This window comes from Leuciscus leuciscus (assembly GCF_965113295.1).
Source record: "Leuciscus leuciscus genome assembly, chromosome: 4".
Lineage (NCBI taxonomy): Eukaryota > Metazoa > Chordata > Actinopteri > Cypriniformes > Leuciscidae > Leuciscus > Leuciscus leuciscus.
The window spans coordinates 30405390-30433034 of record NC_138728.1 but is presented as its reverse complement, the minus strand read 5'-3'; the positions used below and the strand labels follow the sequence as shown (position 1 = coordinate 30433034).

Here is a 27645-nt window from a genome sequence, read left to right as displayed (position 1 = left end):
TCGCGACCCCCTGTCTGTTGTGATTCGGCTTAAGAAGGTTTGCTATTTTAAGCATTTATAGTGTTTAAATCAATACATATCTTTCAGTCAATTTTAGTTTTTAGAGTCGATCAAAAAAAATATTGATCACTTAATGAACAAATGTTGGCATATTGCTTTATCTAACATTAATTAACGTTATTTTTGTATGTAAAGTGTATCCACACATGAGTAACAGGAAAGGTGCGTCTCATTTCGCTTCCAACATCGGGAATCAGTTTATTATAAACACGAATTCGGTTACTGGAAAAAGTTATGATGGCAGAAACGGAGTTTTTTTAATACTCCGAGTCAATTGAATCAAATGCTTCGCAAATGATTCAGTGATTCGAAGAGCTCGATTCATCACACGCCGACGAGACATGCTGTTCAAAACAGTGTAAAGGCAACAGAAACACAAACGTGTGAAATGATTTTTTTTATAACCCAACTGCAAATTTATTTATTTTTATTAAAGTGGAATCTGTTAAATCTATTTAATATCATTAAAATTATAAACTCATAACTGAGTAGTATATGTATAATTTGTGTTCTTTTATAAATTTTTCCTGCTAGTTGAGTTAGTTTTTTTAGCTGATCAGGTCATCCAGATCCAGGTAAGTCCATTAACTTTCACTCTGACTGACTCACTGAACTACTGAACTAGAGCTGATTGAGACGCAACCCAGAGATTTAGTTTGGATTTATTTTTCTTTCTGTTAATTATTCTCATCTTAATCATGACTGTGTCCAAACTCGCAGAAAAACTCCTGGTGAAGCAGCTGAGATCCACGTGACACTATTATGAAGATGGCGTTTATTAAAGTAGAGAATGAAGACGTGAAGGTTGAAGAAACATTCAGAGTAAAACAAGAAGATACTGAGGAACAAACAGGTTGGTTTCATTCTCAAATCTGAACTCAGTCATTTGATCCTTATTAAAATGTCCAGCTCTACAGAAATTAATATTTTCTGAAGAATGTCATATGAAGTGTCCTAATTAAAGTGCTATTATTTGACATGGAGCGGGTCGCCTCATTTGGACAGACATGTTGAGATCACATGACCAGATTATAACACTGCCTTTTAAGTGGAAATATAGCAGTCAGTCAAGTTAACATTATATAATAAATGGGTTTCTACTCTAATCAAAAAATATATAACAAAAATGCTGTGGAAATAACCAGTGTGTTTATCGTCTGCAAGAGGGGTTTCAGCTCTTTGCATTTACCAGTGTTTTTAACACTGTCAGTGACTACGTTTACATGCAGCCAATAACCCGTTCAAAACCGGAATATTAGCAATAACCCGGTCGCGCACGGCCATGTAAACACCGGCAAAAACCCGGATATGCTCATATCCCGGTTTTTAAAAACCCGGATATGATCCCTGGGGTACCCCTTTTCTAACCCGAATATTTGGTCATGTAAACGCGTATCGGCATATCCCCATCAAAAGGAACATTGATTTGTGTTCTGCGCATGTTCTATTCGCAAGGAATCTTGGTCTTTTGAGTAGGGACGGCGCATACAGAAACCCGCGTGCAGTATACCGGAAGTAAACAAGAAGTAGAGGTAAACATGGCGAGACGCAGCACAGCACCACACTTTTGGAGCGAGGAGGAAAGCGCAAACAAAGGCGATCGCTATCTGCCCCGAACTATTCATTATCCGCGTGCTGCTGCTGTTGTTGTTGCCTTTGGATACAGGAAGAAGAATCGGAAATGACGCATATTGCGTCTTAAGGTTGTCCGTACGTCCAGACGCTAACCGTGCGTCGCCGTTTACATCGGGATATTGGCAATTGATTACAAATTCCATGTATACAGGAGTAACTCATTCTGCTCACACATGTAAACGGGTTATTCCGAATGTTTCAGAAACCTAGATAGTGACCTTAACCCGACCATAACCCGAATATTGACAGCTTGTAAACGTAGTCAATGTATTCCCTCATGCCTCTCTGAATTTCCTTGCTATTGTGAAGCTGGAAAAGTGAGCCGAGTTCTTGTACTTCATTCTCATCATAATGAACATCCCACTCTTCTGGCCAGCTAAAGGGATCCAGTTTTGTTTTGGATCAATTGAGGCATCTGAAAAGTGTTTGTGAAGTGCTGGGTACTGTTGCCATCCAGCTTTGATGGTTCTTTAACTAGAGGCTATCCATCTAGTGCCAAGAATCCTCCCTATATTCAGACACTGGCTGCATCTGAAACCGCATAGTTTGTATTATCTGTTGAACTTCATTTCAGTGAGAACTTAACAAGACTAAAAACACTATATCGGTACTATATAGCCTGATCATGTTTAAAAATATCAATGCGATCCGGACATCATCCGCCATGTTGATGTTATCATGTTACCTACAACGTTATCACAAGGGCAAAAACTAGTTTGAGCGGCAGGTGCACTAACCCCTGATTTCATCAGTAACTCGACAACCATACATACCTATTACAGTTTTCTTCAACATCAGCAAAATGTTTGCAAAGTTTGCACAAAGGAGACGTCGGGCAGCTGCTCGAAGATCTCGCCTTAGGAGAAGACTATTGATTTCATACTCTAAATATGTATATACAAATTCTTAAAAATGAACATTAGCCCAGAATGACTTGCATTGCTAGCTCACCCCAACACTTATGCACTAGAATAATGATAAATGCTGACCAATACTTAACTATATTACATATTTTCTTATCGAAAATGATCTATTGTAGTAAAACAAGCAAACTGTAATTTAAAGGTACAATATGCAAGAATTTTTGCCGCTAGAGGGCGCTACATTCCAAACAACAACAACGGCGTAGCTTGATGACGATGTGAAGGAGCGTGGAATGATGGGAACTGTCGTTTTAAACTCCACCGTGGATGTAAATCAGTCAGACGGGAATCGAAAAATCATGTTCATGGATGAGGCTAAGTTCTATTTTTATAAATGTTGCGTTTAATGACATGCTTTTTGTAGCGAGGGGGGCGTGGTTCAGCGCGGTCTGTGATGGGAGAGAAAAGAGACGAGCAAGTAGGTCAAGTGCAAATGCACCTGTGTCTTATTGCAGTGATCGGCGTGGAGAGACCGCTTATAAGCCGCGCTGGAACGAGAGAGAGACTGGAGAGAAAATTGGACGCAGAGGAAGAAAACCGGTGGATCCGAGCTCTCATTTTTGAACTGTTTTGTGCCGTCGCGGTTGCCACGGTGAATGCGCGTTGTGCGCGGCTTTTGTTTGTTTTGCTTTATTTTAATAAAGTACGAGTCCCAGTCACGACGACGCGTCTTCTTCCTTCCTGACTCTTAAACCTCATCACACTTTTATTTCATTAAAATGAATTAACCGCAAGAAAAGTAAGGTTTAATACTTCATAGATGTTACTGTATTTGTTGAATTCATTGTTGTGATAACGCTGCGCAGTTTTACATGTTCTAAACAATTGTTGTAAAAGTACATTCGAACATGCCCACATCATTTGCCAAAATACTGATTAATCTTTATGTATAACACATGCTATGTTTATTTACATGGCCATAAACACCAGACGTGATAAACAATGTCAATAAACTAAACACAAATCTAAAGCAATAATACTTTCCTTACATAAACATAACTATTACCGAATGCTACATTTGGAAAATATAAAATTAAGCATGCTTTGTCGACAGAACCAGCTGCAATCGGTAAAGAATAATTGTGTCCCATAACGACTGCAAGAAACAAGCTAAAGTTTGTAGCTTGATAGACGCTACAACTACAACTTTCGCATTTGTCCAGGACTCCACGCAGTATGAGCGGAAACCGAGGGTAACGCGGATATGACGCAATTGACTGGCGACTCCCAGCTCACCCCTGCTCTAACGCCCCGTTTCCTTGGTTAAAATCGCAATTTTCTCACGATTTAAAAATAGTTGGAAACATTTGGGATATTGTAAGTAATCAACTTAACAAAATATATAACACTGGCCTTGAGATTTTGGGATATTTTAATGCAAAATTCTTACATATTGTACCTTTAAGTGTATTGTCATATGACATAGCTATGAATACACACTAGACCAGAGGTCACCAATAGGCGGACCGCGGTCCGGATCCGGACCCAGCCGCCGTTCTCTCCGGACCCGGACCAATAACCCATAAATTATTGAGAATTATTGACTTTTGACGGAGCGTTTCTATTTTAACCCGCGCAGCTTTTCTAGCATCTATGGTACTGGTTTAGCGCGGCCCAGGAAACTCACAGACCAATAGCATGCGTTGTAAATCATGTCATGTGATGCTACTCGAGTCAGACAGCGAGATACACACACACACACACACACACACACAGAGGGAGAGACGAGACGAAAGAGAGACAACGTTTCACATGGCGTGCTCTAAAAAAAGAAAAGTGGACAGCGAAAACAGAGCTTTTAATCAAGAATGGACAGATTCTTACATGTTCATTCTTCCCACGGGCAGTTCAAAACCGGTATGTCTCATATGTTCAGAGACTGTCGCGATTATTAAAAGCGGCAATGTGAAGCGCCACTATGAGACAAAGCACAAATCTTTTGACCAAACATACCCACTTAAATCCGCACTGAGGGCGCAGAAAATAAACGATCTAAAAGCCCAATATGATCGATCCAGCAGAATCCTAACACATTCATTCACTGCCCAACAACGTGCTAACGAATGTTCCCTTAAAGTTGCTTGGATTTTGGGCAAACATAAAAAACCATTTACTGATGGAGGGGTTGTCAAGGAGTGCATGAGTGCGGTAGCTGAAACCTTATTTGAGGGAAAACAAAAAGAAGACATGTGTGTAAAAATCAAGCAAATACCTATGTCAGCATCATCAGCCACAAAGAAAACAGAAATATTAACCCATGATGTGCTAGCTCAGCTGGATGAAGCAATTCACAAGGCACCATGCATAGGCTTAGCTGTAGATGAGTCCACTGATGTGTCTGACAATGCTCAACTCTTAGTTTTTGTGAGGTTCTTCAACAAGGACAAGGAAGAGTTCTGTGAAGACCTGTTAGGTGTCACACCCCTTCAGACCAGTACAAGAGGAGAGGACATCTACCTGGCCATAAAGGAGATGTTAAAGAAGAGGGCAATAGAGCTGAAGCAAGTGGTTTCAATAACCACAGATGGAGCCCCTGCCATGGTAGGGAGAGAGAGAGGAGCTGTGGCCAGAATGAAAGATGACAATCCTCAACTCATCTCTTACCATTGCATAATTCATCAGTCAGTCCTGTGCTCCACCCTGTCAGACGAGTATGCTGAGGTGATGAACACAATGATGAGAATGATAAACTTTCTCAGAGCTTCCTCTTCCCTTCAGCATCGCATGCTCAGGGAATTCCTCAGAGAAGTTGATGCAAATGCTGATGACCTTCTGCTACACAACAATGTAAGATGGCTCAGCAAAGGTAGGGTGTTGGAGCGCTTTTGGTCCATCCGAGGGGAAATCGCAGCTTTCTTAGCACAGCTGAAGAGCCAGAAGGCAACAACATTTTCTCTCTTTTTGGAGGATGACAAGAAGATGGATATTGTGGCTTTTTTGGTTGATATCACTTCACACCTGAATGAACTGAATTTAAAGCTACAGGGCAAGGACAATTCAGTTTGTGATCTGATGACAGCTGTCCGCTCCTTTCAGAGGAAACTTGTGTTGTTTAGGGAAGACCTGTTGGCAGACTGTGCACACTTTCCAACTGTGAAGGAACAGGTTCAGGGTGAGAGAGATGTGTCTTCTTTTGTTGACTTTGTTGACAAGCTGATTGTAAACTTCAGCAAGCGTTTTGACAGCTTCAGCCTTGGACAGCAGCTCACCCTGTTCATTCAGAACCCATTCCTCATCACAGATGTCAGGGAGTTCTCAAAGGAAGTCACACTGCTCTTCAAGTGGGAAAATGCTGGGCCTCTCCAGATGCAACTGGTCGATCTCCAAGCAGATGTGGCCTTGAAAGAGCATTTTGGAAAAACTGATCCTGCCACTTTCTGGCTTCAAATAGTTTCAGAGACCGCTTTCCCAGGTCTGAGGAAAGTAGCCTTGTACATCTTTACCATGTTTGGCTCCACATACAACTGTGAGGCAGCTTTCTCCACAATGAACATTATTAAAAGCAAATATCGATCCAGGCTCACCAATGAGCACCTACACATGTGTTTGAGAATGGCCCTGACACCATTCCAGCCCAGATTTAAAATCCTGGCAGGACAAGCAAGGGCTCACTTTTCTCACTAAGCAAGAGAAAGTGTGGAAGTGGGATATAAAAGGGAAGGAAAGAGAAAAGGAGGTGTTAAAGCTGTTCAATTGTTAATGTGTTGAGATTGTTGATTTTAAAATGTGTTTAAACTTAAGATGTGAAAGGGAGTTAACTAAAAAGTAAAAGGGAAACTCAAGCTATACTTTTTATTTCATTTTTCTAAAAATTAAGCACTTTATTTTGAGATGCACATTTTTCAAAAGCTCTCTGTTGTGTTTTATTTATTTATTTAAAAAAATGTAAATGCAGCCTTTATTTTATTTAAATTGATCATTTATTATTAGAGTACTTATTATTTTTATGATCCCTACAGCTCAATATAAAAAACTGACAATAAATATTGTTGACATATTATTAAATTTGTACTTTCATTTTATTTGACAGTCGTCTGTTGACTAGGCTACTTACATATTTTCATACAACTACTAGGCTGTGGCACTGAATGATAACGCAAGTTAGTCATTGTGATGTTGCGGACCTTTGGTTGCTGACATTTTTTCTAACTGGACCTCTTAGAATTTTAATTGAATACCCCTGCACTAGACAAATGCAGCTGATGTGAATACATACATTTTCTGTCAAGAAATGAATTAATGCATGAATTAATTAAATTATTATACTTTACTGACAACAATAGGAAACATGAACAATATATATATTAAAAGTTTGTTCTTTACGTAAACCCAAATGTGCAAATGATCATAAGATGCTTTAGTCTTATAATAATTTTTTTGCAAGAATTTCAAAGAGGGAAAGGAGTCTTTCATCCCTTTCTGTTATCTCCCTCTCTCCTTTCCTCTTTCTCACTTGCTTCCCGGGACCATCTCTCTTCTCTTTCTCTTTCTTCTATTTCTTGTCTTTCAAGAACAGATGAACAATTTTTTGCTGCAACACTACTTTTTACTTCCAATCATGACAGAGTAAGCAAAGCTTCATCTGAAGCAAAACAGCTTTCAGAACAGCTTCTGTGAAACCATGGTGCGTGAGGTTTTCCATACTTGATAAATTTCCTCTGCATTTGTAGCTCCAAGTTCCACTAAATCTAAAAATAATGTTAGTGGCTCTTCATTTCCATCTAAAGGCCAATTTATACTTCTGCTGTTTTTTAGGCTACTGGAACCAGGACCGTAACTGAAACGCGCTGCATGTTATCTGTCAATACAGGAGCAGAAGCACTGGTTCTGATTTTATTGTTTATTATAAAAATAATTCAGCTGGAGCAGGGATGTTTAGAAGGAAATCCCTGTCCCCCCTGGCAAATCGCAACTTGCTTACACCCATGTTTTTAAAAACTCTCTGTGTATAGGGAACCCCATCATTTTTTTTTCTTTTTTTTAACAGAACTGCTTTTGAAATTATGATTGGAATTTATACAAATGTGAATTCAGTCATTCTGTTGGATAATATTTGTTCCTTAGTGTAAAATGGAAATGCATGGTCCTTTTATTTTATAAATATAAGCAAAAAAAAACCTATATGGTGTAACAGAGTTTTAGAACTAGACAAATCTCTCTCCATTAATAATAATGGAAAAATTACAGAAGCCCATGTTTGTTCGGGATTTGAACCCGTGTCATCTAAATTATTGAAACCTAAGTTATACCACTCGACCACAAACTTAGAAAGCCCAGAAGTTAGTGTGTTCGCTCACACGAGAGAGAAGCGCTCTTCATTCGTCTCATTCCTCAAAGAATAGTAAAAATAATCAGCGTCATCGCACCCAAATTTTTGGTTTTGTGGTGTATTTTTTGTTCCACGATGCTCCCCCGAGGAATAGGCTTCAATATAGGTTATATTATTGTCGTCTCTATTTTTAACTTTTGATTCTATTTTTCTGTTCTAAAAGTTTGTTCTATTCTGTTTAAAATGTACTTTTACATATTGAATTTTTGCTTTCATTAAATTGAACCAATTCTGTTGTAGCCTAATAGGCATATAAAAAAAAAAAATTTGTTGTTGTTGTTTTTTACATATGTAATCAGTCTCATTCTTGTTGAAATAACGAAAAAAGTGTTTTTTTTTAGAAGATCTTGTGTTGTGTTTTAAAATAAATAAATAAACAGATAGCCTACAAACAGAGATATATTATAGTTCACTGTTTGTTCAAATAATAGTCTATATTTATGTATTGTTTGTTTAAACAACATTAACCAAATTTTCTTTCTTTATTTAATAATAATTTTTAATGATTTACAAATTAATCATGCAGTTTCAACTCCACCAAATCTTAGGTTGTTTCATTATTGTACAGCAAATGTCAATAGCTCTTTTTTTATTTTCCATGTTTGTTGTAGGCTTATTTGGAAATTACCATTGTAGTATTTCATCCTTACTGTTAATTGACATTAGCTCCACTTAGGTTTCAAAATGCGGCAATTGCTGCTGTTTTGCAAAATGTCCCTTTGCGCCACCTGGCGGTCCTTTCGCGAAAGACTTTGAAATGTGACTTCCACGGTAGATTGCGCGGCGGTAATAGGCATTCTGGTTGACTACCTACTGTAGTAACACCGTGTTCTAACCAGACATGACGCGACGCTGCCACACACGATAAAATACATCTTTTCCATATTAATCAGAGTTGTTGTCCTAACCAGCCGCGACGGCGATACGTGATGATTCTATTTAGAAACTGTCTCTATTTCTGCTACATCACGGCTGGAACAACAACAGAAAGTATGATAATTTCAGGTACTGTTTATGTGCTTTATTTAATGTTAAATAAACATTATTCAAACTGTGTGAGTTTGAATATAATTTTGTGTGTATTTTATAGCCGGAAAGCCACAATTCACCTCAGATCTTCTAAATAAATACTAGTGAACGTTCAAACTGTCAACTCATTGTTAACAGACAAGTGTATTCTATGACAACGATTGTTTCAGTAAGTGATTTGAACCAATTACTTTATGTGGGAATCACTGGAACAAAACATATTTAAAGATTGACACTTAACTCTTTAAATAATAACCACCTCCAATTAAATTTTTTGTTCAAACCTGACCTTATAACTCAAAAAAATTAACTAAAATATTTGTGCTTGGAACTGTGTTGCGGGCATTTTAATGGGATACATGTGCATGCTTTTGCGAGCACAGCCTCTTGTTACGGAGGTAGATTGAGGATAGTGCAACTCGTAGATTTGTTTTTCATGTATGCCAGGGATGAGAACGCTAGCTCCATCTTTGCCCTATCCTGTCAAAATGCGTGAAATATAAAATTGAGCGTGCACCAGTACAAAGGGCGTGATTTAAACTTTAAATATGAATTAAATATCAGTGTTTTTTCGCTTATTTATTTTCGTTTGGACATGCTCATATGTTGGTGGTTTGATAAGTGTTTTAAATATATGCTGTAAAAAGTTATTACATGGTACGATAGTTGTTGTAGGCTGTTTAAATTGGAAAAAAGCTGAGATTCTGTGACACCCCTAGCCAGTTGTCACACGGCACCCACTTTGGGAACTAGTGGACTAGAGACACACACACACACACATGTCAGGGGAATGTCTTTAAACACAGTAGGAATCAAAGAAATATCATACCTTCGGTTCTCTTCTTTTTAAAGAATAAAAGTTGCGCTTGAACTGTTCTCTTGGCCATTTTGAAAGGTGCGAAGATGCTGCAAAAGACTTCGGTCAAACATGTCTGTTTACATAGAAAAACAATAAAAAAAAAACCTGCTGTAGAATGGGGGAAAATGAACTAGACACTCGTAACTGTAAAACGGCCTTGACATTAGCCGTGAGTGTGCACTATTTCACGCTGTGACGTTTATAAATATATGTAGGGTGATATCATCTAAATTGGGCCACTTTTTGGTAAATCGTTTGGGACAATAATACAATACCATATATGCCTTTTCCTTTTTTTAAATTATTTTTTTATTTACTTTTTCTCATGTAAACATTACACTTCAATCAGATGTACATCAGATACTATATCGGATATCTTCATATCAAAAACATACTAACACAACGTACAAATGCATTCATATGCCCATACATACACCATACAGTCGTGTTTTCCGTACATCTTTTCATCAGAAATGTACTTTTTTTTTTTTTTTTTTTTTTTTAAACAAAGCAACAACAAAAAAGAGGAAAAGAACTATGTACATGTAGGGAGTAGTCTTTCTGGGAATTCTAAATATTACCTAGAAAATGAAATCAGGTCTTTGAGATGTTGCATATTTGGTCAATTTTTCCCAACACAAAGCAAATTGTTCCAGATTATGGTTTAAAAATGCTGTCATCTTCTCCAAATTGTAAATGTCCATTATAATTTCCATCCAGGCATTTAGGTTAGGGCTCTCATGTGACAACCATTTTTTGGTAAAGCTCTTTTTTACAGCCACCAGCAATATATTCATTAAATATTTATCTCTTTTTAACCATTCTTGAGGTATATATCCAAAATATAAGGTTTTACTATCAAATGATATTACACATTTAAAAATATCTTGTAAAGCATTATGTATTCCTCTCCAATAATCCTTAATAGCAGAGCAATCCCAGAAAACATGGTAATGGTTTGCATTTTGGTTTCCACAGTTTCTCCAGCATATAGAGGCATTACTACCATGATATGATTTCTGAGAGGGTGTAATAAAATATCTTATCAAATTTTTCCAACCGAACTCCCTCCATTTCTGCGACCTGGAGCATTTCCATTGATACCTCCATATTATTGTCCATTCTTCCTCAGATATACTTATTCCTCCTTCCTTCTCCCATTTTGTTTTAATATAAGAAGTCTAGTGCGTTTTAAGATTTAACAGACATTTATATATGCATGAAATAATTCTACCAAACGAATCTGAGTTGTATGCTTTTCTGAACAATTCTATTATAACTTTCCCTGTCCCCGCCACATTCTTCATCTTCATATTAACAAAATGTCGCATCTGTAAATATCGGTGGAAGTCTTGTGTTTCTAATGAGTATTTCTCTTTGAGTGTTTCAAAACTAGTTATTGTGTCACCTTTTATTATATTACATAAAACTGTTAATCCTTTATCCGTCCAGTCCTTAAATCTTGTATCTAATCTGTTTGGCGTAAACTCTGATTCGTATGCACACCATTTAAGAGGCACAATATCCTTCTTTAATTTATATTCTAGAATAATAGTTTTCCATACATTAAGAGTGCATTTTACCCATGGGTTATCAATAACATTTATGTGACCTTGTAAATTGCTATCAGCAAGGGTTGCCTGTATAGGGATGGACGATATTTTCTCCTCTATATTTTTCCATTGAGCTTCATAGGATGGGTTGCACCAACATATCATGGCTCTCATCTGTGCTGCAAAATAATAATCTCTTAAAGAAGGTAATCCCCAACCCCCCTTTTCTTTAGCTAGCTGTAACGTTTTAAAACGAACCCTTGGTCTTTTACCCTGCCATATATATCTTGATAACATCTTTTCCCATTCATTAAATTGATTTCGATTAATCATTATTGGTAGGGTCTGGAATAGGTATAATAATCTAGGCAAAATATTCATTTTAATAGATTCAATCCTTGAACTGAGACTAAAGAAAGGAATTAGGTTCCATCTTCCTATATCTTCCTTAATTTTTTTACATATAGGTAAATAATTACATTCAAATAGTTTCACGAGATCCTTTGGCATATTGATGCCGAGATACTTAAAAGATTCAGTTTGCCATACCAAGGGGTATCTGTTTTTAATTTCGTTAGGTACTCTATAGTTATACGAGAGCAACCGTGTTTTACCAACATTAATCTTATATCCTGATAATTGGCCATATGTTTCAAGTGACTGCATCAGTATTGGTAATGAATATGTTGGCTGCCCTAAATATATCAGAATATCATCTGCATAACAAGCGAGTTTGTGTTCTGTTCCTTTAATGTTAATTCCCCTGATATCCTCATTCTGTCTAATGTATTGAGCTAATGGTTCCAAATATAGTGCGAAAAGTAATGGTGACCATGCACAACCCTGCCTAGAACCCCTTTCTAGGGTAAAACTATTTGATAAGTATCCATTGATTTTAATCCTAGCTGTGGGTTTATCATATAGAGACTGTATAGTTTTTATAATTGTATCGTGTAATCCAAATCTGTGTAAAACTCTGTAGAGAAAAGTCCAATTAACTGAATCAAATGCTTTTTCAGCATCTATGCTTATCACTATTGCTTCCATATTCTTTTTTAATATATGATTCATGATGTGTAGTGTCCTTCGTATATTATCTTGTGTCTGACGTTGTCGTATGAAACCTGTCTGATCATTATGTATCAATTTAGGTAAAAATTCTTCTAATCGTTTGGCCATGATAGAGGTGAATAATCTATAGTCCACGTTAAGAACTGATATTGGTCTAAAGGATCCACATTCTAATTTATCCTTGCCTTCTTTTGGTATGGCTGATATTATCGCCTCCTTCCAGCTAGGTGGTGTTTGTGCTTTTTTCAGAACCCAGTTAAATGTAGGGAGCATAACCGGAATTAATTCATTTTTAAACTCCTTATACCACTCTGCCGTGTAACCATCTGATCCCGGTGACTTGTTTAATTTTAGTCTACTAATTGCAATCTTTAATTCATCTTCAGATATGTCAGCGGTCATCTTTCTATTTTGCTCTTCATTTAAAGTGGGTAGCTCTAATGAATTCAGGAAAGTGTCAATTTGAGTTACATTTCTCCCTGGAACTTTTGAGTATAAAGTTTTATAGAAAACCTCGAAAGATTCCTGAATTTCCTTTAGCTTACTTTTTATCACTTTTGTTCTTGGGTCCCTAATTCTATGAATTGTATTTTCTGCGGTTTTCTTCCTCAGTTTCCATGCCAATATTCTCATTGCATTAGATCCCCCTTCATAATATCTCTGTTTTAGAAACATTAGATTCTTCTTTACTTCTTGTGTAGCTAAGTTGTTAATCTTGTCCCTAATTTTTTTTATTTCCTCTAGTGTATCGTTCGCTAAACTTAATTTGTGTCTTTTTTCTAGTTCCTTTAAATTATTTTGTAGTTCATCTAATGTTTTATTTCTCATTTTTTTCTTATATGAAGATATTGATATGATTTTACCTCTTAAGACAGCCTTCAAAGTATCCCATAGGATGGGGGGGTGAAACCTCACCATTGTCATTAAATTCTAGATAGAGATTCATTTCTTTTTTAATTTGTTCCTTAAAACAAGGATCATTAAATAGACTTGAGTTTAATTTCCATGTATTGTTTTTGGGTTGTAGGTCAAAATCAATGGATAAATCTATTGGTGCATGGTCACTTATATCTATTGTCCCGATTCCACAAGAATGTATCTTATCTTTATCTTTTCCAAATGTTATAAAATAATCTATTCTGGTATATAGAGAATGGGGGGCAGAGTAATGAGTATTGTCTCTTTTGTTAGGAAAGAAATCTCTCCATATATCAATTAGACCAACATCTTCAAAAAGTGCATTAACTTTCTTATGTAGAGACCTCTTCTCATAGTTGTTTCCACTAGAGGAGTCTAATTTTGGTTTTAAATGTATATTTAAATCTCCGCCACAAATCAATTTCCATTGTCATGATACTAGTAATTCTCTGGAAGAAGCTAATATCACTTCCTGGGGGCGCATATATATTTAACAGAGTAACTAGGTTCTCATATATTTTACCCTTTACTAGGATATATCTGCCCTCCTTGTCTCTCAATTCAGATATTTTTTCAAAATTTAGTTTGTTTGAAATAAGAATAGCGACTCCCCTTCTATGACCCAATTTACATCAGAAAAGCCCGTTCTCCTCAGTTTTTCATGCTCTTTATCATTCAGATGTGTTTCCTGTAAATACACTATATGGGCTTGTTCTTTCTTCATTTTAGATAAAATCTTACTGCGTTTAACTGGATTCAACATCCCGTTGACATTAAAGGAAATTATTTTAACTTTGTCCCTAACCATATTTATCTAAAGGCAATGTATTAACCAACTCAGCTAAACAGAACTTAATTAATCTACTCCCTGAATAAACAAGAACAAAAAAACATACATAACAAAAGAAAAAGAAACAATGGTATGATTCCAAGGTTGGGGTCTCTATTAGATGACCCTGAACTGAGCTAGACAGAACTTCTAGCTGTGGGGGAAAATCTCTGTCCCATGTGGGTCGAGGGCCCCCATTGCAGCATTCACAAAAATAAATGGAAAGTTCGGTGTACATTTTCACCAAAAAAACTTGTATATTCCTCCCTTCTATATATTTTCATTTAAATTGGGGAGAGGGATGTCCACAATATAAATAATAAATGACTTGGAATAAAATAAAAATTAGGCAATGGAAAATTTAACATTATACTACAGGGCCGTTGAATGCTTGAATCTGATTGGTTGACGAACGTTCTAAGGTGTGCATTATTTTCAGGGAAACGCACGGCTAAAGTAGTTCCAGGCAGGTCTTGACCGCATTACAGTTCCATATCACTTCGCGTAGTCAACTGTAATAACGGAAAATCGGATACAAATCATAACAAGAAAAAGCATTTCGCCCCATGCGCTTGATCTGCAATTTTCAATGTCTAGCATCACAATCAATAGAAACATGCAGTTTAATTTGAATAAATAAACTATAAAGTCCTATCTATAATCAATAGAAAATTAAACTGAATATAGGCTAAATAAATGGATAGTCCTGCAGCACGGATTTTTATTGCAGATAATTTAACAAATAAATAATTATTGATAGGACTACTTGTTAAAAGGGCTTTGGGTTTCATTTATTTGGCTAGTCTACTGTCATCTGTCAATAATAGAAAGAAAAAAAGATTTAACGAATTCATTAAAACGAATTGAATTAATTAATAAATAATAATATTGACGCACATGCTTTTCTGTCTCATTATTGCAACATCTCTCTCTAATAACTGCATTAATAACTGCATAAAGCCGGGAACACACTTTAAGGCCGGTTATGAATGTAATTTGATACTTATATGACTGATCATGCCCAAACGCGTGTTCAGCGCGTTCAGTCTGTGTTCAAAGTCGGTGTTTAAAATCTGCTGCAGTCGATGAAAACAGTCAGAGAATGTGTCAGCTAGTCGTGTGTCCAGCATTAGTCTGCTATCAGCGGCTCAAACCTCCGTTACTAACTCTGAAATGACGTTTTGGAATTAGCAACGGAGGCATGGGATTAGATGCGTAAGAAATTAGTCCTACATACAAGAGCGTTTTAATGACAAAAACTTTACAAACGTCTTGAAATACATAATCTGAACAATGCTTCGAGGTGTGGTAACTGTAGTATAAGCGGAATAATTGACTTCAGGCCGTTGAATTATTAGAAAAATAATGCACACCCGAGGTGTAACGGCCACTCCGCTTCGCGTCGTGACCGCATTACCACCTCGGGTGTGCATTATTTTTCTAATAATTCAACGGCCTGTCGTCAATTATTCCTTACTTACCGCATCTCTCTCAAAGTGAATATTGCTCCATCTTTTTCAGGTTTACGTAGCTCACCAGCAGTTTGAAATTAGTCCAAATTTAAAGTTCCTCTGGAGGGGACAGGGGCCTTCTTCTGAAAACTTGCAGTCTCTCCCTTATATTCTTCTCTCGCTCTTCTTCCGCTCCCTGTGGTCTCGGGCCTCTAGCCATTTCCCAGACGGTGCGGGATAGCTGCTCCGCTAAGCTCTCCCTCGGGGTGATTACACTGACGGGCAGACCCCTATCTTTCATGTCTGCGGTTGCCTCCTCTGCCGACTGGTACAATCGCGTCCCGTCATCATAAAACACGCGTAGTTTAGCGGGGAACGGGGTCTGAAACCGGATCTGTTTCTGTTTTAATACTCGTTTAGCTTCAGAGTATTCCTTACGTTTCTGAAGAATTGCCAGGGGGTAGTCTTGGTCAAAGTATATTGGTCTCTCATTCAAAAACACCTTCTTTTTTGCCCAGGCTTTGCGCAGAATCTCTTCTTTAATTTTGTAGCGGTGGAATTTGATTATAATTGACCGTGGTTTATCTCCCCGTTGCCGGAGGGTTTTGGGGCGAGCGCGCGGTGAGCTCTCTCGATGCCAAGGTCCGTGGTCGGAGGGATCTCCAGTGTATCTCGCAGTAACTTTTCCACAAACATCGCCATTGACGTGCCCTCTGATCCTTTGGGAACGTTGTAGAGCCTTATGTTCTCCCTTCTAGATCTCCCTTCTTGGTCGAGTAATTTGTTTTCTTGTTGATTGATGACTTTTATCATCTTGCTCATCACCTGCTCCACATTCTGAACGCGATCTTCTACTCTTTCAATTTGCGTTTCTGCCTCCGCCAATTTTTCATTAACACTGGTGATTTCTGAGATAATTTCGGTTAGTTGTTGTTTTGTGTCTTTGCGAAAGTCCCTTATCTCTTCCAGAACTTTTGTCAAACTTGCCGCCTCACTCGGTTGATGGCTCGCGTTAGCTTCGCCATCTTGTACCTGCGTAGGAGAACTGTTCCCTGTGTTTTCTTCGTTCACAGGTTCTCCAGCGGTGCATTTTTTGTTTCCATCTCTTCTTCCCATTCTTGCCCCACTTTTCGAGCTGAATAGAATTTAAGAAAGTTATATCTAATAATTTAACGGGGCAGTTAATTGGTTTTCCCGGAGGAGCTGTTGTTTAAGCTGCCATTCAGAGTGATGACGTCACCGGAACCCCCCATATATGCCTTTTCCATGTGTTTTTATGATTAATAATGACTGTTTTTGATCATTTTGTGTTGAAATTATGTAATAGAATATAATTATTTAGGCCCTACAGTTCTTGAAACATCAGCTGTGCCAACTTTTTTTGCATGAGCAGTTTCAGGTAAAATGGGCCAGTCAAACTGCAAAGGGAAATAGTAATTTATCATCAATTTTAATTTTAAAACACAATTGCTTATACAGCCACATAACATTTAACCTGCATTAAACAAACATATTCATATGTGCCATTAAAATTAAAATTTTGGGTGCAAACCCACATATTCAAATGTGCAATTAAAAAAGTCAATTTTGGAACAGCATAGATCAGTGAACTGATGTGTGTGTGTGTGTGTGTGTGTGTGTGTGTGTGTGTGTGTGTGTGTGTGTGTGTGTGTGTGAACAACACATTTAGAACGAAATATGCAAATTACAAAAATTCACATTCAAAATTGATAACTGATATGTGTGTGTGTGATGAAAACATTTTTCAAACACAGTCTTTGCAAATGAAACCATCGTCATCACAGATACCATTCTCTTCACCACAGCTCTCATGAAACCAGGCAGAACATGGATCACATTTTACCCATTCCTCAGTAGCCTTAGGGTTATTTGGGTCACCATAGTGGGTGTTGCAGACTTTGCAAGGTGATTTGCTTCTCTTGCCCTGCTTTTTTTCCCCTTTTGGTTGCTTGCTGCCCGGGTACTTGCTAGCTTGCTTGGCTGGTTGGTTGCTGGATGACTTTTTTGTTTTAACCCATTTAATCCCACATTTTTCCCAGACACAAAAATATCCAAATCATGTGTCATTAGTATCGCTTTGAAACAATCAATCATAATTTTTTTGAAATGTTCATTGAAAAGTGTGTTTTATGATTGGTCACAATTGTGAACGGTGGGATACTGTGTTGTATCAACCATTGGACAGACTCTATGTCCGACTGCATTCTCATGTCTTTCCTGTCTTTCCTGTTTTTCTTCTACACTCCATGGTACAGCTTGAAGCACTCAATGTGCAGTGGTACTTTGCATTTCTCACATGCATAGGTAGTGCGTTTCTCACAATGGCGACATCTCTGGAACCGGTGCATCGTGTTAATTGGCCAGTGGGAAGCTTTGTCAGATCTTGCCTGATCTTCAACGGTAGCACTCAGTAGAGATCTCCTTCCATGGCTCAGTGGTTTCGTTCCAAACCTTTGCAGAAGAGACTGTGAGACTATCCGTGAGAAGGTGAGCAGGTCGATGGTCCCTCCAATAACATCTCTGTAAAAGAGATAGCCATTTACAAGAGCACTGTTGATAGACCATGCAAAGATTGGCCACCACCAGTTCTTTGACCTGATTGAGATATGGTATCGTGAAACCTGTAGGTCGTGAAGGTCTACACCACCCATGTGCTCATTGTATCGGCTGATGCATTTTGGTTGTTGGACGTTGTCAAAGCCACGTCGATGCCTGTTCCATCTCTTGACAGAGGTCTCAGTATATTTTTCATCCATGTTTGTTGCCACTGTGACAATGTTATTGTCTTTCCAACGGACCAGCAGCTTCTCTCCTTGGCACAGAACCTCAGAGGTTCCCCTGGGTAACTTCATGAAGGCATTCAGTGGTGTGAATGGGACATCAAACAGGCGGTTCTGCCTCATGGTTCCAGAGCTCCCATATCCTCTTTTTGTCATCTCATCCATGAGTGAAAGAGTGGTAAAGAGGTTGTCATGGAAGAACTTGCAACCTTGAGGCACCTGAGCTTGCTCTGCCAAACCTATGATAACGCTGGGTCCCTGACCCAACCCTGTCTCTGGGAGGAGAGTGTGCGATCCACAATATGGCTCCATGTGGTACAAGTATCCACTGGATGAGGCGAGGCTCCATACCTTGTAACCAAAGCGAATTGGTTTGCCTTGGTGTGTGTGCGTGTGTGTGTGGAAAGTTAGGTAGAATTAGTTAGCTAGTCTTTGTGTGTGTGTGTGTGTGTGTGTGTGTGTGTGTGTGTGTGTGTGTGTGTGTGTGTGTGTGTGTGCGTGCGCGTGCGTGTGTGTGCGCGTGTGTAAAATTAGGTAGAAAGTAAGGTAGAACAGTTAGCCTATGTGTATTAGCATGTAGATACAATGGGTTATCCCACCGGTCACTATTGTTGCCGCTGACATGTTTGAGTTCTATAACCACATTAAACAAAGTTGAGTAATTGCAAATGCATATATCAATACTAGACACCTTAAACATGATGTGTACCAAAAATCTATGTCCTATCTTTGTTAACATACTTTACTAACCTTTTCATTGGGAGCTTTCTTGCTGCCATCCTCTTCTCTTTGCGCAAACAGGAAGTAAACAGCTCTGGTCATGTGACAATTTACAGTAAACATGCGACACTGCACATATTTCATTGAGACCCTTTATTATTTCAGTGTCTGCATGCATTGATAGATCATTCAGTAAAATTTTTATAGCCTTAGAAAAAAAAAAAATGTACGGTCACTATTGTGACCGGTGGGATTAATATATCCAATGTGTTGCTCACTTGTGAGGTTATATGATGGTGGCTTCACTCTCCTTCTGATGGCCCTATCCCTTTGCGGCACTGAGATCAAGTCAGTCTTTTCTCTCTTTCTGTCTCCTCTCATTTCCTCAGCATTCCTTTCTCCTCACCTGTTCTCTCACTTCCTGTCTCCTCTGCTTGTCTCCTCTCTCATCCTTCCTCCTCCTCTCACTTCCTCTCTCGCGTGCACACATACACACTCTCTCTCTCACACACACACACACACACACACACACACACACACACACACACACACACACACACACACACACACACACACACACACACACACACACACACACACACACACACGTGTATGTGTGTTTGTGAGTGACACAGATGATGGCCCATTTTAGCTGAAACCATGTGGCCCATTTTACCTCAGTGGGTTAAGGTAAACTGGGCCGCCAAGAAAAACATCACTTTTTCAAAAAATATGTTCATATACCAAATTAACAACATTATTTCTGATTGATGCCATCAAGACAGATATTATGCATAGTTTTTTATGTGCATGTTTGTTTTTTTATAGATTTATCATCCTTATAATAGTTTATAATTAATTATAATAAATAGATTTGGTATGCCAGGCTACTCACCATGCAGCTTTCTGGTGCAGTCTTGATTTGAATTATTGCCCCGCCCACCATAGCAACCATAAACCAATCAAATCACCTGTTACTTGTCAAGCACAGCTATGACAACAGTTTGAAATACTTTGCAGTCATTGGCTCTAAATTCCAGAGGGGCTGGGACCCCCAAACCTTAAATGGCCCATTTTACCTGATATCACCCTACCGGAACAGTGGATTGCGGCTTTAAATTTGGATTTATTTTTCCAAACTGTCTGTAGTTGTCAGAAAAAAACTCTAACGCCTCAATTGACACCTTCTTTTCACCTGTCAATGTCCGCTCTGTTGAATAAAAAAAAAAAAGCTGCCTGAGCCCCGCTTTCGGCTCTGACACAGAGAGCAGACGAGATGACAGCGTGAACAGCAAAATGTAAACATAATGTATAATGTAATATATCACGTCACCAAAAAATATCGAGGTCATATGCATATATGTGACCCTGCCTGTGAAAACATTTTTTTTTTGTGATTCGCTATTTTCTACATAAAATCATCCTACATAATGTAAAAAACATTCTGTGAAAATATAACCTTGATATCTTTAATATTGATTAAGGCTATGTCAAAGATTTGCTGAATTTCGGGTTCCATAATTATCCTGCATATGTGCCATATAACACATTATAGCTGAGATTCTCCCATTTTCAGTGATATATAACACATTTAAGGGAAAATTCTTAAAGTTTTGTAAAACAGCCCTATTTATTATGATGTGCATGTCCAAAAAGCTAAAAGCATAAAAACATTGAAACGAATGGGGGTACCACAAGTGCTTGATTGTAGCAACAATTACCAAGTCAATTCAGTGGAATGATTTGTATAACTTTATTAGTAAAATGAAATATCAGTGAAAAAATTGTCATTAATACATCAATTAATTAACAAAACATTTCGGAATAAAATCTCCTTCTCTCACTGTGTTACATAAAAAAATTCCAACTATTTTGGGATAGTTCACCCAAAAATTACAATTCTGTCATCATTTACTCACCCTCATGTTGTCTTAAACCTGTATGAGTGTCTTTCTTCTGCTGAACACAAAATGTATATATATTTTTTAAATGTTGGTAACCAGACAGTTGATGGCACCCATTGACTTCCTGTCACGATACACACACGGGGAAAAAGTAAGATCCAATCGCAAGTTTAATAGGGTAATCATAAGTCATCCAGGCAAAGGGTCAAAAATCCATACAAAGGCAGTCCAAAACAAGAAACAAAACAGGCAAACGATCTCTGAAGTGCAGGTGACATAAAACAAGGAATCCACAACAATCACAGAAACAGACAGGGTATATATAACAAGAACTAACAATGAATAACAGGGAACAGCTGGGTACAATGATGACGGGGAACAGCTGAGTGCAATGAACAGTGATTGGTACAGACAAGGATTGTGGGGAATGCAGTTCATGAACAGGATGTCACCATGGAGACGAGGACCTCTAGTGGACACCAGTGATACACAAACAGACACTGTGACATAACCTCCCCTCTACGGAGCGGCTACCAGACGCTCCAAGACGTGACAGACAAAACAAGAGTCCAGGCGTGAGGTGGAGGATCAGGGGGAGGGATGGGGGGCCAGGTCCATGGAGGAAAATGGGGACAGGGAGTGACAGTTCATCTGGTGGCCAGGGCGGAGACGACAGTCCATTGGGCGGCCAGGGCGGAGACTCTCTCTCGGGCAGCCAGGGCGGAGACGACCCCTCGGGCGGCCAGGGCGGAGACGACCCCTCGGGCTCTACAGCCCGGCGCGAGGTTCACCCTCGCCCGCGCCCACCTAATCTGTCATTTATTTTTGTTTTGATAATAAATGGAGCCAGCCTCCAAAAGTGAAACCTGTCCTGTGATTTTTTAAAAAGTTTTAATACACTAAATTGTGTTTGTTGTCTTTACATTAGAATAATAATGTTTCATATAACGTTAATCTAGAATAGATATGGAATAAATAGCATTCAATACAAAATGAGTATCTCTCATATATTGAAATCGAGTTTTTATGTGAAAGATTGGCTTTGCACACCAAGCATTTTAGTCATATTACAAAATAATTTATCAAGGCCAAACATAAAATAACATTATAAACTGTCACTTCACCACGTGACAGCAGCAAGCAGGCTCCTGATTGGTTAACGCGGCGCGAATTGACGCAGAAGTTCAGATTTTTCAACTCGGGCGGCAGACGCGAATTCGCGTCAAACGCGAGAATGCACAAAAAGCACTACATAAAACATTTGCGCTTAACGCGCCAGACGCTCAATTCGCGCGAACTTGACGCGCGAATGAGGCGTATTCGCGTCTACCGCGCCGCGCTCTACGCCTCATTCGCGCCGCAGGAATTTTTTGCGCGCGTAACGCGTCTTTGCATTGACTTAACACTGAAATCACTCGCGCCTGACGCGCTATTCGCGTCCGGTGTGAACGCACCATACAGACTGGCTTGTAAGTAGATGTAGGTGAAGTCTATTTAGCTGTGTAGCTGGAAGTAGCAGCAGTTCAGAGGTGGGCAAACTTTTTAGACCAGAGGGCCACATCAAGTTTTGCTAACCAATTGAAGGGCCGCATACTAAATCCATGATGAAAGAACTTTTATTTACACTGGAGGTATGCATGGAAAATATATTATCTGACAGAAATATTTGTCACTTTAAACAACAATTCTTATTTAATATCTATTATTGAGTCAAATTTACAACAGATATAATCTCATGTGCACTGCTATTACTATGTACATATCAATCATCATAAAACTACTATATGTCTGAGTAAAACTGAGGGGAGAACCTTAGTCTTTGTCTTGCCAAGACATGGTTATTAAAGTGTTAATGTGAACAATGAGCCTGGTCTCCTTGCAAGGGTGCAAAGTCTGGAGTGATCATTCTTTGGGCATGCTTTTTAATGTTTGGGATTTTATTTTTTATCCAGTGAGGCATAAAACTGGTTAACTGGTGCTTTCTGAAACTTCTCCTTCAAAGTATTGTCACACTGGATGTCAATGAGTTCCAGTTGTGTGTCTGGTGGTGCCTTCTCACTGTCAAAAGATAGGGGGCATGAGACAAGTTCAAGCTCAGTCTCAATTTTTGCAAAGTCTACAAAGCGACGGGAAAATTCTGCATGCAGGTCGATCAAAGTGCTGCTGTACCTGTCAATGCGAGACTGTGTTATTGGTGTGTTCAGTCCGGCCAGTGTAGGAAAATGATCAAAATCTCAGCTGAAATAAGTGCATGAAACCCATACTGATTATTTCTTCACAAGACTTTTGAAAATTGTATCACGTAGCCTAGAATATTTGCTCCAAAACTATGTGAAAATCATCCTGCCTACTCATTCAGATAAAACAATATATTGATTTAAAATTTGTAAGACATTGTGTAAGAAAGCTTTATGCGAGGAGGGCGTGAATCATCCTGAATATTAATGTTTCACACCTGAGAAAGAAAAAGACCCTCCCATAATGGCCCTATTAGGTGTTATCAGGCCCTATCATTATGAGGAACCTTGCACAAAGAATGAGGAGAGACTTAAAAAAGAATGGCTTTTTGATTGTTTGGATTTATTTACAACACAACATAATCCAAAGATACACAACAAATGACAAAAAAAAACCACAGTATTGAACACACAGATCTAAAGACAATGGGCCCTATCTTGCACCCAGCGCAATTGACTTTGTACAACGACACATGTATCATTTCTATTTTGCACCTGACGCACAGCGGACTTTTCCCTCCACAGACGCACGTCGGTAAATTAGGGAATAAACTTGCGCTCCCGGGGGCGGTTCAGCGAAAAAAGGAGGCGCGTTCCGGCGCAAACGTTCCCTGGTGCTATTTTGCAGTTCCAGATACAATTCCGCCACAAACCAGGAAAAACCTAGTCTAAAGTCAGTGGTGCTTTTTTCAGATGCTATTTTAAGAGCGCATGCTTGGCCATAATGTAGCGTGTGCACAACGCGCATACACTTTGCTTATCTACTCTACACAGACGCAGCAGTTGCCATTTTTGCAAACCATACATAATTACAAGGAAAAATATTCCACATGAGGGAAATCATTGTGATGTCCATGAAGATGTGAAAAAATAGGCATAATTCTAGCTTACACATTTACCCAAATTATTATACGCCTGTTTAACCGAAGCTAATTTGGGTGGGTTTCTCCATCCCCATACAATGTCACTTCTCTGTCTTTTACGGCCCTGACGAGAACGTCGGTCTTCTCGGCTGTGAACCGCTCCTGGCGTGCGCCTGGCAAATCCGCCGTTATAATAGCAATCCGCCGTTATAATAGCATCTGCCATGGAACAAGCACGCCTGCTTTTAAAGGGAATGTGAGATGACGCTCTGATTGGTTTATTTCACTTTACGCCCAAACCACATCTGTGAGTAATGTAGCTACTTCAGACCAACCCATTTTAGATTTGCGTCGGGTGCAAGACTTATTTATCCGCCGGTATAATAGCAACAGCGCGAGATCCGCCCTCAAAGTTACTTGCGTTTCGCGTTTGATACTTGCGTTTCAGATCGTTAAAATAGGGCCCAGAGACTTGAACAGTCACACACCTTTGTGCCATTCCTGAAATATAGTACATACCTGTCATTTCCAAGGTGTTTGATGTACAGAGTGAATGTTTGATTGGAGTAAAACCTTGAAGCCTAATGTTTGGCGCGTTTTGCTTTTCAAATGCACAGTGCGACTGACTCAAACTCAGTGCGTGCTGAGAACATTTACTGAAGCGATCGAGCCGCTCCAAACTATGAAACATTGTTACCATATTATACATATCTACGTTTGAGCAGATATCCTCAAACACAGTATTTAACAGTAAACACGGGTCTAAACATTATAATATTCACCATATTAGAGTAAACACTCATTCTAGCCTACTTTTATCATGCTGTTTTATTATCTAACATAAAAACATCCTTGTGTCGTACATGTATATAAATTAAACATTGAAAGGTTGCCTACCAGTCTAGTTCACATTTCAACAAGTTTCTATATATAGATACATATACATGTACGACATTAGGCTTCGTGTTTTTACTCCAATCTCATTTCATAACGTACATTTGAGTCTGGCACCAGTTTAACATATCTTACCTTAAAAATCTTGGACACACACATGGACTATTTGCATGTCAATCGCTCGTGCGCGCGTGGCTGTGGTCACATTAGAGTTAATGAGGACCTGTCTGAGAAACTGTACATGTCGTTGCTTTCATACGGATTACTTAAACAGAGAATATTTGTTTTTGATATAAAGAGACTTTGTAAAGACATACTTCTCAACTCTGTGTGACAAACATTCGCTGAGTTACAGGTCATTTTCTGTCGCTTTTCAGAATGAACTTCACATTGAGAGAGATGGCAGAACGCGCATCATGTTTATTTTCTTTATTTGACGAAAAACACAACATTTTGTTTTTATTATGTACACAAGAGTGTAGAGTGTACACAAATAAAAGAAGACATTTAACAGTTTTGAATGATGCGAAGGGCCACTGTCCTGCAAAACTTCAGCTCCAACCCCAATTAAACACACCTGAACCAGCCAATCAAGGGCTTATTAGGTATACTACAAACTCCCAGGCAGGTGTGTTGAGGCAAGCTGGAGCTAAACTCTGCATGATAGTGGCCCTCCAGGACTGAGTTTGGACATCCCTGGATTAGTTGATTCAACTTTACCATCAATAATACACTACTGTATTTTTTAGGTTGTGAGGAAATATAAAACTGAGTATCGTCAGCATAACAGTAAAATCGTTACAAAAGTAATTGTAATGTCTCTCAGGGGAAGCGTATGCAAGGAGAAACGCAGAGGACCTAATACTGAGCCCTATGGCACACAATACTTTTGCTTAATTAGACCTCTCTTCTTTTACACAAGCAAAATGGTAGTAGTTAGATAGATATGACTGCTTGTCCACAAAGGCCAACATAATTCTCATGCTGGCCAAGCAAATGTTGTGGTCTGTGTTGTTAAAAGGTGTAACTTTAATAAGGACAGTTTCTGTGCAAAGATAGAGCTTAAATCCATCTTAAATTCCATTTCTTTGCAAAACTAAACATTGCTATTGGTCTATAATAAACCAATTATCCTGGGTCAAATGATAAGGTGTTTGATAATTGGCAGCTTTATTGGACTGCAAATTTTTAGTGATTAACAATGTTGAGAAGAGATTCTGAGATTATAGATTTTGAAACAACTCCTTTTTCACAAACTTAGTGCATATAGGATCTAGCAAGCATATAGTTGGTTTTGATGCTTTAATGCTTTTAGGTTAGTTTTGATGTGTCTTGCTTTGTGGAACTAAACTGGTGTTCATTTTTTTTATTTGTCTTTTTTTCATTTTAGACCTGATGCTGCTGAAAGAGGAAAGTGAAGTACTAGATGAAATGCAAGAGAAATATCAATATGAGAAACATCATGGATTCATAACATCCAGAGAGACTAAAAATACTTCCTCACGAAACAGAGCTCAGAAGACCAAAACTAACAGTTACCTCACCTGCCATCAGTGTGGAAACAGTTTCACTCATAAACAAAGCCTTGAAATCCACATGAGAGTTCACACTGGAGAGAAGCCTTTCACCTGCCAACATTGTGGAAAAAGTTTCACTCAAAAACAAAACCTTACAGTCCACATGAGAGTTCACACTGGGGAGAAACCTTACACATGCCATCAGTGTGGACAGAGTTTCACACATAAAAAAAACCTTAATACCCACACGAGACATCACACTGGAGAGACTGCTTTCACTTGCAAACTATGTGGCAAAGACTTCACACGAAAAGAAATTCTTAATTCCCACATGAGAATTCACACTGGAGAGAAGCCATTCATTTGTGCTCAGTGTGGACAGAGTTTCACACACAGAAAAAACCTTAATACCCACTTGAAAATTCACACTGGAGAAAGTCCTTACACCTGCCAACAGTGTGGAAAGAGTTTTACTCAAAAAGGAAGCCTTAAAAGCCACTTGAGGATTCACACTGGAGAGAAGCCTTTCACATGCCCTCAATGTGGAAAGAGTTTTACACATAAAGGAACCCTTAATGCACACATGAGAAGTCATACTGGAGAGAAGCATTTCACATGCCCTCGATGTAGAAAGAGTTTTACACATAAAGGAACCCTATATAACCACATGAGAATTCACTCTGGAGAGAAGCCTTTCACATGCCCTCAATGTGGAAAGAGTTTTACTCATAAAGGAACCCTAAATAGCCACATAAGAATTCACACAGGAGAGAACTGCTTACGCTGTTTTTGAGGAACACCCCTGCACATTCACAATGGAGGGGATTAAATTGTGATCAGTGTAAAATAAAATAAAAATTTGCCTTCACACTTACAGACACAGGAAAAGGCATGCTTATGTGAGACCCTGGCCAAAGGAGAACTTGCACCCCAATTTAGCTTAGAATCTCCCATGGATGTTTTCTCTATTTCTGTCACAGATGAAGTTTGGATTCCTTGCCACTGCAAATATGTTCAAAGAAGGCTGTGAAAATAAATATGTATTGTTTATC

General features: G+C 38.6%; 1 protein-coding gene across 2 annotated transcripts; it reads left to right on the top strand.

Moving 5' to 3' along the window:
• Positions 1-27645, top strand: LOC309497676 (uncharacterized protein). 2 transcript variants are annotated; one of them, XM_082167998.1, is made up of 3 exons: positions 1-37; positions 781-913; positions 26467-27645. In XM_082167998.1, the coding sequence occupies exons 2-3, from the start codon at positions 823-825 to the stop codon at positions 27384-27386; spliced, it is 1011 nt and encodes a 336-aa protein (XP_082024124.1). In that variant the 5' UTR covers positions 1-37; positions 781-822; the 3' UTR covers positions 27387-27645. The 2 variants fall into 2 exon arrangements, with proteins under 2 accessions (XP_082024124.1, XP_082024123.1); XM_082167997.1 differs by having other exon boundaries at positions 8-913.